Genomic DNA, 21,071 nt, shown 5'->3' on the forward strand with positions numbered 1-21,071 from the left:
GTAGGGGAAGGCCACGCAAAGTGGTTGTTAATTTGGAAAATCCAGTGGAAGTCGAACGAGCTGAATCAAGTTCAGACTCGGAAACTTCCCAGAGTAGTGACTCTGATACGGAGGATGACGAACCATCCGATGTTGAGTCAAATCGAATAGGGAACACTGTAGCATTTGAGAATAACAATATTACTTTACCAACACAAACACCAAATATAGTAACGTCAAAAGAATTATTTCAATATAGACAAGATAATTTAGTATACTTCCTTGATTCGAACGGTTGTCCTTGTGACAACGGTTCAAGAGCTTTAAAGAAATTAAACAAATTACCGTTTGTAGGGGTAATAGAAACAGGACAAGTTTTCTGGACTAAAATTAACAAGAAAAATTACTTTGGGTTAATTGTACTGAATGCCAGTGGGGAATCTTCACTGCGCATTCAAAGCAATATCGGGAAAACCTTAGTAAAATTAAAGGGCATCTTACGAGATAAAAATTTGAATACTTTCTCCATAGCCTCATCCGAACACATCGCTAATGTGCCTTGGATAGAGGTTCAAAAAATGTTGACCGAAGTTTTTAGTAGTCAGATCAATATCAAGGTTATCGTCTGTCTAGGGAAAGTTCGTTACGTTTCACCTGAGGAGCGTGACAGAGTTTTTTATGAAGCTCATAAAGCTCCTCTTGGGGGACACAAGGGAGTTTCTAAAACGTATAATAGGATTAAGCACACGTATTATTGGGAGGGAGTCTAAAAGATGACATTCAACGTCGCATTCAACAATGCCTCGAATGTCAATTAAAAACTAGTACGAATCAAGACTCGTCAACCTATGCTCATTACCGACACACCGGGAACTGTTTTCGAAAAGATCGCAATGGATATTGTCGGTCCATTGCCAGTTTCAGAGGGAGGTAATGAATATATTTTGACGATACAAGATTCCTTGTCAAAATTCTGTATAGCAATTCCTATTAACAATATGTTAGCTGTAACTGTTGCTGACGTTTTTATTAAACGTTTCATCTGTATTTATGGGGCCCCAAAAGCTCTACTTACAGATCAAGGACGGAATTTCGTCAGTACCTTTATGCAGCGAATCGCTAAACGTTTTAAAATTAAGAAGATCCAAACCACGGCTTTCCGACCCCAATCTAACGGTTCTTTGGAAAGATCGCATCATGTGTTAGGGGAATTCTTAAAACAATATGTCAACAAGGAAAAAGACTGGGATGAATGGTTGGAAGTAGCCACCTTTTCGTATAACACTTCCGTTCATGAAGGAACCAGATTCACTCCCTTTGAATTAGTTTATGGAAAGGTTGCGCGAGTTCCTTCTGAAGAACCCCTCCATGATTTAGATTGCTTACCTACTTATAACAATTATATCAAAGATTTAGTAACGAGACTAATCGAAATCCGAAAACTTGCACGAGAGAATCTAATAAATGCTAAGGAAAGGTCAAAAATTCAGTATGACAGACATTTAAAAGTAGTTAATTTTAAAGAAAACGACCTAGTATTCTTACTAAAGGGACCTAAACCAAACAAATTTGGTGACCATTATGATGGACCTTACCAAATTTTACAAGTTTTACCTAACGGAAATATTCAAATCAAAATGAACAATCAAATTAAAACAGTACATCCAAATCGGTTAAAATTAACGAAAATTTCGGAAACAAAACGAAAATGAAACCTAAAACGAAAGGGGACAGGAAACGAAAGGTGCCAGATGCTGATTTTAAACCTTAATCTCCACCTATTAATACTATTTGTTTTACAGGATGGGGAACTAATATACCAATGGCTATTTCTGTATTTGTATTTCTTATTTAATTTTATTTATTACAGCTACGCAATTATAGGGAATGATTGTAGTAATAAAATAACGAACATGACCACCATATCGTTAGTGGACATAGATGATTGGCGATATTGAACCGGATCATGTGGACATAACCCTAGTAGACATACATTTATTACAATTAAATGATTTTGAACATACCGAGATCCTTCAATGTAAAATTGAAGTGACTCGATTAATTTATTATTGCGGATATTGGGAACATACATACATAGTTAATAATGCCTATATGGGTATGTCCATGCGATCCAGCGAGAAGCGTGTCAGATAGCGCACGATCATGGCACGTTTCACCTCGGTAACGCAATAATCGATGGTTTAACACCAAATTCGACTACTACTGTAGTATTACCCCTTGCAGGAAAAGCGGGTCTTGATGGAACTTGTAAAGGCTCAATATTCGATCCTTACGGTACCTGGGACAATGTTGTAGTCACAGGAAGCGTAACGATCACAATTCAATCCTCTTGGGCCCGAGTAAAGTCTGAATCTAATAAAATTTATATGCCATCAGGATCCACTTGCAAGTTAGAAACGGGATCTTGTATTGACCCTGAAGGAGGGTATACCTTCTGGAACCCTCTACCTAAAAAATTTTGTAAGGCTAATACCTATTCTGTACTGTACAAAGGGAGCCGTAACTAAGCTCAAAACAAATAATGACATTATATATTCAGTAAATGTAAGAGATACGAGTTTTTCATTAATTGTAACCGGGGAAGAGACCTCATGCGGCCTACCTATACTTAGAACCGAACATCCTAAGCTTTTTATTGTTCAAAAATCCGATTTAAATATGTTAAATGAAGAGAATATCGTAACTATGCATTCAGATAACATGGATATTTTCCTTTACATGAATACAAAATTTATATACGTAGAAAGGTTCATTAGGTCTCAGATCCGTGATTTGTATAGAGATGTATTGTTACACCGTTGTAGAATAGAGAGGGAGATATTACGAAATAGCCTAGCGATAGCAGCGACCCAGCCAGATGAGTTCGCCTACCGATACATGGGAGGGCCAGGTTACATGGCGATCTTAGCGGGAGAGGTCATTCATCTAGTTAAGTGTGTGCCAGTGGAGCTAAAACTTTGGGCAGCAGAAAAATGTTACAACCGATTACCAGTCAGAAGAGGGAATCAAACTCTTTTCCTCACACCTCGCACTCATGTCATTACCACACAGGCAGCTGAAATTCCTTGCAACCCTTTACTCCTTCAATATTACTTGGTGGGACAAACTTGGTATAAACTCCTGCCTAGTCCTGTCGAGACCGTAGCTCCAATTAGTTTAAAGCCTAGTACGAAGGTAACATGGAATTATAAGAATCCGCACCATCTAGCCACAAGTGGGGTGTACACTGAAAAGGAGTTGAACGACATGAAGAACCGCATAATGTTCACTATGGAACAAAACGCTATAGTTGCCAACGTTATGCAGAGGATCACCAACGGAGTATACAGCAACCAACCATCGGTAATGAATCTACTGGACGAGGAGGCCCTGGAAAATTAGCAGAAAACGCCTGGGATAAGACCTGGGGGAAGTTCCTGAAATTTGGAACCTTCAGCGCCGGAGTAATTGGAATCTACGTCATCGCAAAGATGTTCAAGGCAATTGCGGATACAGTCATTCACGGTTACACTCTCCATTCAGTTTATGGATGGTCAGTAAAATTAATTGCAGCCTTGTGGGCCTCAGCAACTCACCTATTGCTCCATTTAGCCGAACCAAACGATCCAACGAGTGCTCAACGACAAGATCCTGAACCAGGAAATGGACCTACAGCCCCGATAATGAACCCTGACCTCTACCCTAAGTTGCCAGCAGCTTCGCCTAACCCAAAAGACCAACCAGTTTCGTCAACTCCAACGGATTTATCAGCGACAGCAGCGACGAATGGAGGCCGAACTTTTATAAATTAATTGATAGAATAATTTGAAAATAATTAAAGTACGATCATCAAACTGATGTCGTACTCATTTCAATCGTACTTCCATCAAACGATGGGGTGTTATGTCGGACTCAACGTTCGACATTTTAAATTAATTGGATATAAATTATCCACTAATAATTCATATTTTTACATACATTTATTTTATTGTTTTAAAACTTTCCTCTCTAGACATTGCCATTAGTAATTTTTCCAAAAAGAATATTTTTTATTTTTCTATTTTACGCCAGGTAATCGGTTTATATGGGTCGGGTTGTAAACCATAATTTTATGACCCGAACATTCAAGGAAATAGTCTTATTTATCTAGTTACATCTTGGGAATTTTCCGCGTTTGGTTGGGCCGACCAAGAGCCTGAGCCTGAACAAATAGTCTAATGGACTTTAACCTTGTCTAGATCCGAATAGAAATTTTTGTGATAATAAAATAAATGTACAGAAAGAGAAAATATTATAAAGATAACAGTATTTTAAATAATACAAAAAAGGTAAATAATGATAATTTTAAGTAACAAATTTTTGAATAATATAAAAAATAATATCTTTAAATAATGATAATTTTAAGTAACAAATTTTTGAATAATATAAAAAATAATATCTTTAAATAATGATAATTTTAAGTAAACAAATTTTTGAATAATATAAAAAATAATATCTTTAAATAATGATAATCTAAGTAACAAATTTGAATATTGAAAGAAATAATATTCCTCAATAATGATAATTTAGTATAATAATTTAAATAAGGAACACCAACGTATGTAATAATAAAGCAAAATACTTAAAATATTAATAGTTAAATAACATTAATAAATAACAATAGTTTAAGTTTAGAAAAAGGAAATAAATGTTATAAGGTTTATTTCGAATTAAATATAATTCGCGAAACATTTTAACTTACGATAAATTAATTACTCGGTTAATTAATTTAATAGAATCTCCCGAATAAACAAATAAACTACAGTAATGTAAATTTAGATTTAGTTAAATAAATAACTTAGTTAACAAAGTAAAAATTTAACAATGATTTACGTTTCGATTGTTAACATAGAATTTAAGAGAAGGGAGACAACAGGCCTTTGAGACAACGTGGAGGGAGTAGTGCGCTACCCGAAACGTTGGGCCCTCTCGAAGAAAGGGAAACTCGTGACTACTTGGTGTTACTGTAATTGGCCTAGAGTTTCCCCCAAACATAGAAATTAGGAAAATGTCACCACCTAAAATTCTTGTCAGTTTCAGTTTTTTTGTTTTCTAGTAGTCCAGTTTTAGTTTTTACACCCTCAACACGAGGTCAAGTTTAGTAGTTTAACGTAACACAATATTTTCCTCAGTCTATTATAATTAGTAAAATTTTACGTTGTTACGAGTCAAGTTAAAGTAGATTCAGTTGCATTTATCTTTCCTTTTATTTTTTATATTTTTTCTTATTCTTTTTATTGAAACAGGCAAGAAGCGGTGACATCGACATATAGTGTAAGTCCAAAAGTAATGTATTAGAATTTTTGAATACATCTAATAATTTGAATTCTAATTTTATTTCTTTTTTTGTTATTTAATTTAACCAATTCCCATAAGCTTCAGATCCTTATCTATTAGCCTAACGGCTAGGATAAAAATAATTAATTTTAGTTGCGTTCTGACGTAACATTGTCAATTCTGATTTTTTTTAAAAAAAATCATTGTCGTCATTCTCTATTATGAATAATCTGGGTTCTTCTGTGCGTAAAAATTTGTGACCACATACTGAGAGTGTCTCTTGTTTTGTTAGAGCAAATGTTATTTGATTTGATGTTACTGCGAAAAATTCATCGGTTTTATTTCCTGAACTATCTCTAATTCTTTGCGCTTGACCTTGATAAATTACTTTGAATCGTTCTGTTTCGCAGTCGTCTTTCTTTATGATGTCCCAGAATGTGTATCCGCCTTCTGTATCTAAACATTTTTCTGATCCATACCAGCATCTTATTCCTGATTTTAGGATTACACTGTTTTCTTTGAAGTTTATTGGAGCTAAATAGTCTCGAATTGTTATTTTTATTTGTCCTTGTACCACTACATCTGAATACGTTCCGTACGGATCCGAATATTTTTCTCCTTCACAGTTTCCGGAGTTGTCTGCTTTACCTGCGAAGAGTATCGATCTTGTCGTCGTTCCGTTAGGCTGTATGTCTCTAATTGCTGTATCGTACATAAAATGTGTCCTGGTTTTATGTATATCCTGACAGTAAGGTCTTGATATCTCTTCTATGTATTCTATGTGGGGATTTGCTACTGTCGCTATGTGACTCCAAGAACCGCAATAATAAATTGATCTTTTAATTTCAATTTTATATTGAATTATTTTAGTATGCGAATACTCTACTGTCTGTATGAGCTGAATATTAGTTCTTGTTATGTTGGGTGTCGTTATGGGTTTTTCGCATTCTTTTATGTTGACTAATGACAATGTAGTAAAGTTTGTCGCTGCCGCGCCGCAATCATATACGATGAATGCACTTGTTGTTGTGGTTAGCGTCAATAAGATGGACAAAATCTTGACCGCGTCCATTTTTACCTGTAAGAGAAATGTATCTATGGTAATTTTCTGTCTTTACTAAATGCCTTCTTTTCACGTCTTTATTAATGTGCGATTTTTGCTCTGTCACAATGGACTATCTTTCTTTTTCCTTGTTTTATTTCTATTTCGATGTCATTTTTATCAGGAAATATTTCGGTTATTTTATATGGACCTAAATAATTATCATCAAATTTACCTGTTTTTTGATTTTTGACTAAATAAATGTTTTGACCTATTTTAAAATTTATCGGATGTATATTTTTATCATATCTAATTTTTGATTTTTGTTTCGCTTTTTCTAGATTTTCTCTACCTTTTTTTTGAGTTTCTAATAGTCTTGTTGCGTGATTTTTGACATAGTCAGCGTACGTAGGTATGTCGTCTAGGTAAGAGAATTCTGACGGTAAACGAGCTTCTTTTCCAAAAACTAATTTATACGGTGTAAATTTTGTAACTTCGTGTACACTAGTGTTGTATGCTAATGTCGCTTGTGGTTACCATCGGTCCCAATCATTTTTAGTTGTATAATGTTTGATGTAATCTGTTAGAACTTGATGACTTCTTTCTTAACCACCGTTTGCTTGTGGTCTAAATGCGGTGATTTTATTTGTTTAATTTTAAATGTTTTTGCTAAGCAAGTCATAACTTTTCCTATAAAAGCTTGACCTTGATCAGTTAAAATAACTTTTGGACATCCAAATTTACAGATAAAATGTTCTACTAAGGCTTCTGCAATGTCTTTAGCAGTCATTGTTACTAATGGTATTGCGAAGCAAAATTTTGAAAGATCGTCCTGCATGGTTAAAATATAAGAATAACTATTTGCTGACGTTTTATTCAGAACTACAATATCTAATGCTAATTTATCCCAAATTTGCGCTGAGGTATCTGTAATTACCATCGGCTGTTTTGTTTTTATTCTTACTAATTTCTTTTTCTGACAACTTATGCATTTGCGTACGAAGTCTTCTACCTGGATTTTTATATTATCCCAAAAATATCTCTGTCTAATTCTATTGTATGTCTTTGTTACTCCTTTATGACCTGCCATTGGAGTTTCGTGATTTTCTAACATGATTTTATATCTGTCTTCTACCGGAAGAATTATAATTAAATCTCTACAAATTTTAAATTTAATTTCTGTTCCTGTAAAAATTTTTGTGATAATACTTTTTATTTTAGACCATACAGTTTCACTTAAGTTACTTCGACCTTGTGATACGCTAATTGTTTTAATATTAATGTTTAATAGATAAGTTTTTAAATTTTTGAAAGATTTTAGATAGTCTATCTCTGTCGGATTATCTTTACTATTACTTTGTGTTACCAAAGCAATTACCTTTTTCCTAGAGGTACCCATTTTAATTATATCGCCTAATTTATATGTATTATTTGGCTTTAATTTATTTAAATATCCCATTTCTATAAGTTTCTTACCGATATCGCTATGTACTGTACTGTCCGCATTTATAAAACATAAATAACTATTTTTCTGCATTTCTAAATTATCTTTTGTTTCTAATATGTTTTCGTTACTAAAATCGTCTGAAATATTCGAAAAATCTGAATCCGTTGAATTATCATCCGAATCATTATCATCTTCGGGTGAGTCGTCGTTATCGTCATCGGGTGGATCGTTATTGTTGTTAGTAGGTTGAGCGTTATTATCGTCACTCTGTTGATCGTTATTATCGTCACTATGTTGATCATTTTCCCCGTCATTGGGTTGATCATTGTTAATTTCACTACCCAATGCTACTGCTTTATTTATATTATTAGTCTTTTTTGTATTTGAATCTAATTGTTGTGAATCTATTTGATTATTACTATCATTATTTTGTCTGTCATCGTCAGATTCATCTATGTAAGAAGCGTTTACTGTTTGATTTGAATTGTTTTGAGTTTCGTTTAACGTTGTATTTTCTTTTTCGGGATTTTCTGTATCTGCAGTGGGTGAATTAGGATTTTTGGGATCTGTTTGTACGTCGATACGATCGAAGTTTATTTGATTTTGAGTTTGGCTCGTTTTTTGTGAATTTGAATCTTTTTGGGAATTCAGTGGGATTATGGAATTTATGTTATTATTAGCGATATTATTTTCAGCTATTGTTGATAATTTTCTTCTTGTTTTCTGAATTTTATTTGCATTTGAATTACCGTTATTATTATTATTATTTTTGAGTGCTTTTAGCGTTACCATTATATCTGGTAATTTAATGTTTTTTTGTTTTCTTGCAACTTTATTGTTAAATTGTTTATTTTGAATTTTCTTTGAAAGAGTTTGTATTATTTTTGGTGTATGTTTATGTGTATGTGTATGTGTGCTTGTATTGTCTGATCCACACGTACATGTTTTGAGTTTTCGTTGTTTAGTTGACCTGCGTAATGGTGATGGGTCATTAGTTGTTGTTGTTTGAACTATCTCTTTTCTATCGTCTTTGTTAATGTCTATTTGTTTGTCTGTTATTTTATTTTCTGTCTGTGTAGTAAGTGTTGAAGGTAATTGTTCAACAGATGGGTCTACTGCCATTGATTGTGTCGTGTTTGAATTTTCTTGTATGTCTTCTGTAGACATATTATTATCATTATTATTATTAATAAGAGCTTTAACTGTTATATGTTGAGGGCGATCGCCACCTGCGTCTGAGGACCACGGTATGGCTCTTCCTATATCTTCAATTTTATGTTTAATTAATTTATTCGGTGTTCTTTGAAAAATTGGAATTGTATCTATAGGAGACTCTGAACTTATATCATTTGAATGACTTGAATATATTTTAGACTCTACGATTTCTGATTCTTCAGTATTTGATTCGTCATCTGAAGTGTCGATAATTCTAAACGTCGTTTTACTAATGTTTTTATTAATTCTTTTACGCGTACGAAATATTGGAGAAGGTGTAAAATCCGCGTACCTTTGTGTTCTCTTATATTGAAGAGGGATAAATCTATTTTTGAATTTATTATTTTTGATTTTTGCATGTACGTTTGGAGTAAATTGTGTAGATGTCGTTGGTATGTCTGTGTTTTCTGTAGGTGGTAATGTAGGTTCTGTGATTTTTGTGTTTTTGGATTTTTGGATTTTTGTGTTTGGGAATTTTTGGATAACGGTTTTTGTTTTTGTGAATTATTTTTATTTGAAGATTTATTTGAATCTTTAGTTATGTATGATAAGTCGAAATCAGTCATGTCTGATTCTTCGTCTGATAATAAAACTTCATTATTTCTAATGAGTTTTTTTCTTAGAGTTAATGCGTCAATTACATTACCCGATACTGATGATGATGATTCATCCGAATAGTCAGGTAATTTACTTACATTACCTACTGTGCTAAATTTATTTTCTGTATTTGATGATTTTAAATCATTATTTGATTTTTCATTTTGATTATTATTGTTTGATGAATTTTTATTTTTATCTGAATTCATTTTGTTATCTGTATCTGTTATAATTAAATTTGAATCTATGTTTTTGTTTTTGATATTTGATTTATCGATAGGGTATGAAATAAACCGTTTTTCGTTTTGATCGGAGTTTTCACTAATCCTAACTTTATTTGATCCCTTTGAAAATGACCGTTGATTAATAGGGTAGCTACTCCTATTTTCATCGCGTATTTCCGAAGGTATTTCGACTGAGGCGCACGGCTCTACCGCCTGAATATCTGTTTCAGGATAAGAATTTTTATTTGAATTTTTATGAACGAACGCATTAGCTATCTGATCCTTTTTGTCAGATTTTTGCCTTTCGACTGGGTCGTTTAATCTCGCCGCCTGAGTGCTTTCATCAGGTGAAACCACGAACTTATTAGCTATCTGAATCTTTTTGTCAGATTTTTGCCTTTCGACCGAGTCGTTTAACTCCGCCGCCTGAGTGCTTTAATCAGGTGAAACCGCGATTTTATTAGCCTCCTGGTTCTTTTTGTCAGTAAATGAGGTCCTTTTGACTGAGTCGCATAACCCCACCGCCAGAGTACTAGCCTCCGGTAAAATTTTTGAATTCGTATTGCTAATCCCGTCGACTAAATTAGTAACGATTTTTGAAAATTTATTTTTAGTTTTTGAATTTATTTTTGAATTTATTTTTGAATTTTTGTCCGAATTGTTTGTTTCTGAGTGGATAGCCACTTTCGGTTTTTTTGTAATTTTGATCTCAGAACTTGATGTATCGGTTGTTCTGAGTCTCGCGATTCCCGGTTTGCCCGTGGGTCGCCATTTAAATTTTATTGGATAGGCTTCGCGTTTTTCTGTTACTGGATTACGAGACAAGGCGTCGGCATTTGTATTTTTCCTACCTGCTTTGTATAATACAGTATATTCGAATTCTTTAAGACGTTCTTGCCATCTCATCACACGAGATGTTGGGTCATTCATTGAATTTACCCACACTAGTGGTCTGTGGTCGGTAACGAGAGTGAATTCTTTACCGTAAATATAAGGCCTAAAAGTTTTCATACCGAATAGAGCTGCAACCATCTCTTTTTCTGTTGTAGAGTAATTTTTCTCGTGTTTATTTAGTACACGAGAGGCTGCTGCTACTATTTTATCTTCACCTATTTTACCCTGAGAGAGAATTGCACCAACTGCGTAGTTAGATGCATCGGTCGTTAAAATAAAAGGCTTTGAAAAATCTGGATATTGCAGTATCGGAGCTGTACACAGTTTATCGCGTAAAGTTTCGAAAACTTCCTGGTGTTCAGGAGTCCAGATAAATTTTGCGTTTTTACGTGTAAGGTCCGATAATGGTTTAGCTATTTTTGCAAAATATTTTATGAAACGTCGATAATAACCAGCAAGTCCGAGAAATTCTCTTACTTGTGTGGTACTGACGGGTCTTTTGTATTCTTTAATTGCTCTAATTTTCTCGGGGTCAGGTTTGACACCGTCGGCAAAAATGAGATGACCTAAGTAAATGACTTCTTTTCTTAGAAATTCGCATTTATCGGGTTGAAAACTTAAGTTGGCTTTACGTAAACGTTCTGCTAATCTTTCGAATTTAGAAGTGTGCTCTTCAAGAGAACGAGCATAAATAACTATATCATCTAAATAAACAAATAAATCTACGCCTTGTAAACCGCGTAATACTAAATCCATGAATCTTTGAAATGTCGCAGGTGCATTTTTAAGTCCAAATGGCATTCTGTTAAAGTGATAATGACCACGAGGAGTTGTAAATGCAGTTTTATGTTTATCTTTTTCATCTACTTTTATCTGATAAAAACCTGATTTTAAGTCAAAAATTGAAAAATAAATTGCACCGCCTAATTGATCAAGTATATCATTAATTAGGGGCAATGGATATGCATCGCCAATAGTTTTCTCATTTAATTTACGATAGTCAATTACTAGTCTGTATTTTATTCTGCCTTGAGAGTCTTTTTTCTTAGGTATGATAATTAAAGGTGAATTGTATGGAGAGGTAGATGGTTCGATAACATCCATTGACAGAAGTTCAGTAATTTGTCTTTCGATTTCCTCTCTATGTGAAGGAGGATGCCTATATTGTCTAGTGTTTACCGGCATATCGTCTTTAGTAGGTATGATATGTGAAGCTACTGATGTTGCTTGCAAATTTTCTCCCGGAATGCTAAAGAGGTCAGCATATTTTTCAATTAATGAAATTATTTCTTTACGCTCTTCGTCATTCAAATGTTCTAAACGCAAGAGACTTAATACATTATCAACGCGATTTTCCCGGGCCCTGGTACTTTTATTATCTTGTTGATCTGTTTCATCTTGCGATAAGGAAATGCTACCTTCTTCACTTGTTTCAAAAGGATACAAGGAGATTATTGGCACTTTTACTTTGACACTTTTACTAAGAGTATTTATTGCATACAAATGAGCTATACCATTACGATTACTAACTATTGCTTCTCCAGCAAAAATACCGTCACCTAAATCTATACGAGGCACGTATCCTTCATTAAGATTGTTATCTACTCGAGCAAACATTGCTGTTTTAGTTCGAGGTTTTAAGACAAAATACTGTCCTTCTGTTAATGAGATTTCTAAGTTATTTAATTTTGTGAAAGTTACTGCATTTTGAACCAAATCGATTATGCCGCCTTGTTCGCGTAAAAATTCCATACCGAGTAGGCCTGTGTAATCTAAAGGGAAGTCATCTGAGATTACGTGAAAATATGTGTTTTTATTAAAAATTTGAATTTGTATTCTACCGAGTGTAATTGCTTCTGAAACTCCGTTTAAATTGTAACAAAATGAATCATCGATTAAATTTTTATTTTTGACTTCGCTATATTTGATTAAGTTTAAATTACACCCTGTATCTAATAAAATTTTTGCGTAACTTGAAATTATATCTTTTGATTTGATCATTATGGATGTAGGCTTGTAATCCGATGACATTGCGCCTACGAAATATGTTTTTGAAGGTTTTCTTATTTTTAATTCTGGTTCTGGCACTGCTGGGGCAACGCGTTTCCCCCTGATGTGCCTGGAGGGGAAAACGTTTGTCCGTTTCCCTGGTTTGCTTGTGCCGCTTGAAGTCCAGCTTGTTTACCTAGGTCAAAACTTCTCTTACGACATGCTTTCTCTACGTGCCCGAAATTTTTACAGTAATTACATTGCGTTTGGCTACTATTATTATTATTATTATTATTTTTATTTTTATGGTAATTACCGTTGGAATTAGAATTGTTTTATTATTATTTCTATTGTAGTTATTATTATTGTTATTTCTGTTGTAATTATTATGATTGTTACTATTATTTTTAGAATTTTCGTTCTTTAAGTATCTACAATCTTCCCTATTATGATTATTTCTCTTACAAAAATCGCAATATTTATTTGTCCCGTCTGAATTTGTTTGGGTGTTTTGTTTATTATTTTGTGAATTGTTTGTTTGATCTGTAGTTTGATTATTTTGTATGGCGTGACAGTCTGTATTGTTAATAGTTTTAAACATGTTATTTATGTTACTCATTGATTCTAATGTCTTTTCTGTATCTGATGCTGCTTTAGCAGCGGTCTGAAGGTCTACGTACTCTGCTTGACGCAGGTATATTGCTATCTGTGGGAATAATCCGGCTGAAAAGGTTTGAATTGCCATTTCTGAGGCTAATATTTTCTTTTCATTTTTATTTATGCCTGCTGAATCGTCTATTTCTGCTAATGTTTTTCTTAAATGTTCATCTACTCTAAAATGAAAATCCATAACGCGTTCGTTAGGTTTTTGTTTAAATTGTTTAAATTCGTTTAGCGAAACAGAAACTTGTTTGCTACGTCGATAATTTAAATTTAGGAATGTAATTAATTGATCTACTGTATTTATTTCTGCATTTAGTAGTCTAACTAAAGGTCTGCTTTTACATTTTGAAATTAATAATCTAACTAATACTTTTTCATCTACTTCGCGAATATAAGCTTTCGCGTCTGTACATACTTTTGTGAATGATTCTACTGGAATTGTTGATCCGTCAAATTCGGGAATAGTTTTAAGGAAATAATCGAATTTATTTAAATTTGGGGTACCGTTATTTTGAAAAATTTGAGGATTAGATCTTTGTTGATTTGTATTTTGTATGTTTAAATTATCTTGAAAAGTTTTTAAACTATCATTGATTAATTGTTGACAATTTCTTTCAAAATTATTTTTCATTTCTTCTCTTTCTGTTAATAATTCATGAATTTGTTGTTCAAGGGCCAGTATTTTACCCGTAGTTTCTGCTATAGTTGTTTCCATAGCTTCGGTATCGTTAGTCATTTTGAAAATTTAATAAAAAAAAATTTTATGCGAGAAAGAGAAAAAAAATTTGAACGATAATTGAGAGACGAAAAAAAAATTTTAAAATACCAATAATACTTTTGATTTGACGAAAAACAAATATTCAGGAAAATAAATGACTTACTACTTAGAAGTAATTATCTATTGAAGTTCTCGTCTATGGTCGGGCTGGTGGTTGTTGGCTTATCTTCTGTGTCCTTGGGCGTTGGCTGTTGTCGATGTTGTCCTAGGTCTGGGCTGCACTGCGATGTTGATGGCTTCTTCTTGATGTTTTATTTATGTTCGATGTATTTTGTTGCACTTTTTATGTTATTTTATCGTTTTTATGTGTTTGCAATAAAAAAAAATTTGTAATTTATTGAAAACTTTGTTTTAATTTTTTTCTTTAAAAAATTTTCAATTTTTAATTTTGAACTGCTCTTCTTTTTAATCCCAAAAAAAAATTTTCGTTTTTGGAATAAAATCACTGTTTACTTAATTTTTGAATTAAGTGTATTTAAAAAAATTTGTTAATTTTAGAGTCGTTTTATAAGCATTTAATTTCATTTTTTTTGTAGATTACTCACTCGTTTGAGAAAAAAAAATGTTCTGATTTTGATGAGGTTTTCGATGGAGATCTCTGGATGATGTTGAGGTGATTTTTCCGCAAAGGAAAAAAAAATTTTCACCAGTCTCTTCGGAGCGTGTTCGTATCCGTTCGCTGCCACCAATTTATTTATATTATTAGTTGTTACGTCCCGGTTTCCTCACGGGTTTGTAGGTAACCAGTAGAACAACTAAAGCTGGAGATAAAGATGTTACGACCTCCAGAGTCGTAAGTAGAGGTTCTCGAATTAACTCCGAAATAACTAACTTCGGTGAATTTAATTAACAAATTAATTTATTTAACTATTTAAAGTACACTTGGAATTAATATGATTTGACAACTGCCGTGAAGTACGTAATGGTATTTCGTAACCGGAATTAATCGTCTCACGACGAGTATAAATTATGAAGAGTAGGGTGATTCAAAAAAATCGAATATTTTTTTTTTAACTTTCGAAATTGAAAAGTTGGTTCTCAGGCACCTCTAGAAAATTCTCACCAAATTTGAGCTCTTAATATTGATAGGAAGATTATCCTCATCACAGTTTTACATTTTTCGTTAATCTTTTATAAAAAAAATCATATCTCATTATCAATCAATTTTTTAATTACATCTTTATACATATTTTTGTAGGAAATTGAATGATCTACAAAAAAGATCTGATATGTATAAGCGATTACATTGACCATTTCAAAGATATCCGAGATCAAAGTTCAAATTTATCAAAAAAAAATTTTTTTTTATTAATTTCCTACCACATTGGAAAATAATAATTGTCAAATAAATATGCAATATTTTTGTAGGAAATTTAACGCTCTACAAAAAAGGTCTGATATGTTTAATTGATTACTCCAACCATTTAAAAGATATTCGTATCCGAACCCCAATGCTTTCTGATTTCAATAATTTTTTAATAACTTTTTCAAATTTATCTATTAAATTCATGACTTTTTGAAATTTTTACGAGAATTTTAGCTTATGTTAATAAAATTAAAGTATTTTCTTTGTATTTAATTTGTTTCCAAGTATATAATATTTTCCAATCAACTTTTATTATAGATTTTTTTTTATTTAATTTGCCTTTAAAATCACGACTTGCTATTTTTAACTGGTTTATTAAAAATTTTATTTTAAATTTCTTCCCCATAAAATTATTAATTAAATATATTTTTTCGGTTAATCTGAGCAGCTGCTAACCATGATTTAGAATTCTTAAAAAAACTTATTGAGTACAAAGAAATAAATGCTTCAATATCTTCCGCGACTTGCCACAAAATGACTCTTCATTTGTGGTATTTAAATGATGAACTTGCCATTTTATCATTGTTCGATGAAACCGTTCCACTTGAAATGAAAAAAAAAATTGTCAAAGCTGTAAAAACTCGTGAAGCTATGAATCCTAAAGCTAAAAAATTTATAATTGATCAAAACAACCTAAACTTGATAATGCAGAAAGACTTAAGTGACTTTGTTTCTCAAAAATCTTTGAATCTGTTTAAAATATTTGAATTACCATACGATTTTCTAGATCTTGACATTGAATTGTGGTCTTCTGATGACAGTTATCGAGAAAATCAAAATTATTTTAAACAATTAAAAGTTGTAAATGACGTTGCAGAGCGAGGAGTGGCATTAATAACCGAATACAACCAATGTTTGACTAAGAATGAAGAGCAATTTCAATATTTGTTGCAAGTTGTCAAAGAACATCGAGAAAAATATCCTAATTGCAATAAAAGTCAATTTATATAAATAAAGCCTAAAAAAATGTATTTTCGTAATGTAATTTATATTTTCCTTGATTTTAAGTTGAAATAAATCGCTTCTATATAATAAATTAAAATTTTTCCTTTTTAACTTCCCGCTAAAAATCTCAGATTTTCAAAAATCGGGAAGTTATTGTTTTTACCCCGTTTTGCAAAAATCGAGTTTTCATCAGATCTCGACGTTTGAAGGTCACAGGAAGCTTCCCTGACCACCCCCGCGATGTTGTCACTATGTCTGTATGTATGTATGTATGTGTGTGTGTGTGTGTGTGTGTGTGTGTGTGTGTGTGTGTGTGTGTGTGTGTTTTTTTTTTTTTTTGTAGGGGAGTCAACCCATTAAAGGGGAGTTTTGTCCACGGGAGCGTATTTTGTTTGGTTATTTTGCTTGGCTCCTACCCGCTGTACCTCATCAACTAAGAGATTAAGTGTCATCCAAGGACAGCGAGCGTTCTCCCATCCGCTCGGGGAGACGCGCCCGGTAGCAGTATCTCTTCTGCCCCGAGTGTGTGTGTGTGTGTGTGTGTGTGTGTGTGTGTGTGTGTGTGTGTGTGTGTGTGTGTGTGTGTGTGTGTGTGTGTGACTATGTGACTCGCTTATAACTTTTGAACGACTGAACCGATCGGAACGAACTAAACGGCGTTCTAAAGAGTTCCCCTGAACTTAGATTTCCTGAGAATTTGAACCGATTCAGACCGATAGATTCAAAGAAATCTTGAAAAATCTCAAAAAAAATAAGAAAAAAATCATTCTTGAAAGTGTTTTTTTTGGAATATCTTTTAAACGGCTCTATCGATCAACTTCAAAAACTAATCCACTCTTAAGCTTGAAAAACCACGCCGAACGCCGCCAATCCGGTCAAAATCGGTTGATTTGTTCGAGAGATATCGTGAACGAAAGAAAACCGAAAAAAGTGTTTTTTCGGGATTACTCCGAAATTTTTAGTTCGATCAATGAAAACCTGAAAATAACTTATGAGGATGATAAAACTGCGTCGAATGCCGCCAACCGCGTGAAAATCGGTTCATTCATTCAAAAGTTATTGCGATTTGAAAATCAAAAAAATAGTGTTTTATTAAACTTCTATCAAACTTTTGAGCTCGAAGAGCTAAAAAGCATACAAAAGCTATTTTTTTGAGCTCGGAGAGCTCAAAATAATATACAAATTGTATTTAAGAGCTCGAAGAGCTCTAAAACGTCATAAGTGCAATTTCAAGCGTTTAGGTATAGAATTGGCGGGAAGTTGCAGGGATGGCCTTCAGGGTCAACCGTTTTCCTAATTTTTTATTTATATGTAAGGTAAAAGCCCCAATAGATGATCATGTACCAGTATATGATCACTCCATGTATTTGTATACCTATATTTATGAATATAGATATACAAATACATGGAGTGATCATATACTGGTACGTGATCATCTATTGGGGCTTTTACCTTATAATGATATTTCTAAAATAAGAACCTTTATTTCTCAAAAATAGATTTTAATTTATCTCTAAGTAATAAAAACAGACGTATAATTCTCTTTTTCTAAAAGTAAAGCTTCTTTACATTCATGAAAAAGGTTAAAAAAAGATTAAAAAACTTTAATTCAATTAATATAAGCTAAAATTCTCGTAAAAATTTCAAAAAGTCATGAATTTAATAGATAAATTTGAAAAAGTTATTAAAAAATTATTGAAATCAGAAAGCATTGGGGTTCGGATACGAATATCTTTTAAACGGTTGGAGTAATCAATTAAACATATCAAACCTTTTTTGTAGAGCGTTAAATTTCCTACAAAAATATTGCATATTTATTTGACAATTATTATTTTCCAATGTGGTAGGAAATTAATAAAAAAAAATTTTTTTTTGATAAATTCTTTGAACTTTGATCTCGGATATCTTTGAAATGGTCAATGTAATCGCTTATACATATCAGATCTTTTTTGTAGATCATTCAATTTCCTACAAAAATATGTATAAAGATGTGATTAAAAAATTGATTGATAATGAGATATGATTTTTTTTATAAAAGATTAACGAAAAATGTAAAACTGTGATGAGAATAATCTTCCTATCAATATTAAGAGCTCAAATTTGGTGAGAATTTTCTAGAGGTGCCTGAGAACCAACTTTTCAATTTCGAAAGTTAAAAAAAAAATATTCGATTTTTTTGAATCACCCTAATGAAGAGACTTAAGTTCGTGACTTTAAGATCAAGCAAAGCCTTAGAAGTAGATAAGCAAGGCCGGTTCTGATCCCCGATAAAGTAGATTCCTGCATTACCGACAGTGCATTTCTGCCTTATCGACGGATGTTTTAGCTCTGTTTTACCTGTTACTGACTGTGGGGTTGTCATCGATTTGGTGATTGAATTTGACCGACTGGGTTTATCATCGATTTGGTGATCGATGGGGATCTGTTTTATCTGCTGCGGGATGATTATCGATTTGTTGATTGATTTTTACCGTCATTTTTGAGGTCAAAATGCTACCACCCCAACAGCACAGCTGATAGCGTGTATTAGCTGTGGTGTTGATGTGATATGCACTTATTTGATGTAATGATGAATTTTATATATATTAAAATGACTTGTAGTATGAGTATATGCGAGAAAATTCGATACTTAGGCCGCTCTGGTGGTGAACTTTCGATGTTGGTATTGAAGTCGCCCTGCTTATCGAGTTGGGGTAAAGTTTTATCGACAGTTTGATAAGTAGTGATCTATGTTATCGATTGGGGGTATTGACAGTCGGTTTGATACCGAATGATGTTCTGTTTTATCGATGTGGGTTAAAAGTTTTTTGAGATTATCATCGATTTGTTGATCGATTGTTTGAGGTGAAAAAATTTTCACGTCGTCATCGTGAATTTTAACGTTTTTTAACCTCTCCTCTCTCTCGATTACGTCATGTTTTTACGTCATCCGACAAGTTTAAAACTGTTTTTGGCGTTGTCATCGTTGGGTGGGGATCGTTGGTGGGGAGTTATACTTACTTGCCTCCAAATTTCAGTCCTCTGCTTGCAGTTACTTCAATCAGTCGTTCAGTTTAAAAAAAACTTGTGTCTTTTGTTAAAAATATTTAAAATTGTGGGCTCTACAGAAAATCAAGTAAGTAATTTATTTCATTATTCTATTTTATAACTAATTTCTACTATTATTATTAACTATTTATCTATTAATTTCTTAGCTTAATAATTCAAAAATGGATTTGAGTGCTATCAATAAAATCAACAACTTACCAAACTTTTTACCAACTAAAAAGTTTGAAGAACTGCAACTGGAAAAGATTTATCAAATCACTGAAATCAAGAAAGTGAAAACAAAATTTGGACCAAAAATTTTGGGAACATTGGAAAACGAGTTCACAATCTATTTTCCATATCAAACCAACCGACATCTTATTGATGATGAAGACCAGTTAACTTCGCTGATAGAATTGGCTGCAATAGGAGAACTTCACTTAAAATATTTGGGAACAGTTTTTCACAAGTTTGAATTTCTTATTAAACCTTTATAATGAAGAATGAAATATAATTTAATCCAATTAAATTTATGTTAAAAAAATGTAGGGGAGAAGGGGGTCAATTGAACCAAAAAAAGTTTAGTAATTTTTTACTATTCGAATTAAAACTAAATAATAAATTTTTTTTTTTTGGAATGATAGTTTATTAAGTCTACTATCATTATCAATACATAAATTAGTTAATAAACAACGTGAATTTTTAAAAATTATTAATTTATCCAAACGCGTCGAATGGTTCAATTGACCCCCGCTCGGAGGGCAATTGAACCACTGCTCGGGGTCAATTGAACCAATGACATTTATAACTCAAACCCGAACTTTTAATAAATAACATATTAATTGTTACTTTCTAATATTACTGTTGCACATTTTTAATACACATATATTATATTTAATAAATTAAAAATCGATTTAAAAATAATTTTAATTACAAATTGAGTTTATCAAATTGTTAGGTTATTTCCCCTGAGTATTTTTCACGTCGAGTCAAGATGCGCGCGCATGTCCCATGCTTCTCCGTGTGGTTCAATCGTCCCCGGGACTGCTGGTTCAATTGACCCCTGTATAATTTTAAAACAATTAATAGTAAATAATAAATAAATAAACCATTCTATCACTATAAACAAAGTTGAGGATTATAAAATATAAGTATATACAACTACTATAATTCAAATTTTATCAATTAATTCAAAAATTTAAATATTATTAAACAATTTGTCACCAGCCGAAAAGAAAGTTTGCATGCCTAAAAATAAGAAAATCTCAATTTTTCAAAATTTATCGATCGCAATGATTTCAAATTTTGATCATATCCAAGTTTAACATATTAGAATCTAATTCTAAGAGCATGAAGCGTTTTTTCAATTTTTTCGATTTTTTAAGTCGAGTGGTTCAATTGCCCCGTGGTTCATTTGACCCCTTTCTCCCCTACTTATATGTGGTCTTAAAAAAAAAAAAGAAAAGAAAAATATACATGAAAAATTAACCGAAAAAAAAATTTTTTTATTTCCAACATCTATATCTAATTACAAAACATTTTATTTTTTTCTTATTACCTAAATCTTAGTTTATAATAATCTTGGTCTT

General features: G+C 32.5%; 2 protein-coding genes across 2 annotated transcripts; both read right to left on the bottom strand.

Moving 5' to 3' along the window:
* Positions 1–5,472: 5,472 nt before the first annotated feature.
* LOC123258788 lies at positions 5,473–14,462 on the bottom strand. The gene is made up of 2 exons (XM_044719001.1): positions 14,248–14,462; positions 5,473–6,373 (listed from the first exon to the last, which is right to left on the bottom strand). The coding sequence occupies exon 2, from the start codon at positions 6,365–6,367 to the stop codon at positions 5,486–5,488; it is 882 nt and encodes a 293-aa protein (XP_044574936.1). The 5' UTR covers positions 6,368–6,373; positions 14,248–14,462; the 3' UTR covers positions 5,473–5,485.
* On the bottom strand, positions 6,921–8,906 carry LOC123258955 (uncharacterized protein DDB_G0287625-like). The gene is made up of 3 exons (XM_044719213.1): positions 8,726–8,906; positions 7,716–8,581; positions 6,921–7,349 (listed from the first exon to the last, which is right to left on the bottom strand). The coding sequence occupies exons 1-3, from the start codon at positions 8,904–8,906 to the stop codon at positions 6,921–6,923; spliced, it is 1,476 nt and encodes a 491-aa protein (XP_044575148.1).
* Positions 14,463–21,071: the final 6,609 nt, after the last annotated feature.

Source organism: Cotesia glomerata, linkage group LG2 (genome assembly GCF_020080835.1).
Source record: "Cotesia glomerata isolate CgM1 linkage group LG2, MPM_Cglom_v2.3, whole genome shotgun sequence".
Lineage (NCBI taxonomy): Eukaryota > Metazoa > Arthropoda > Insecta > Hymenoptera > Braconidae > Cotesia > Cotesia glomerata.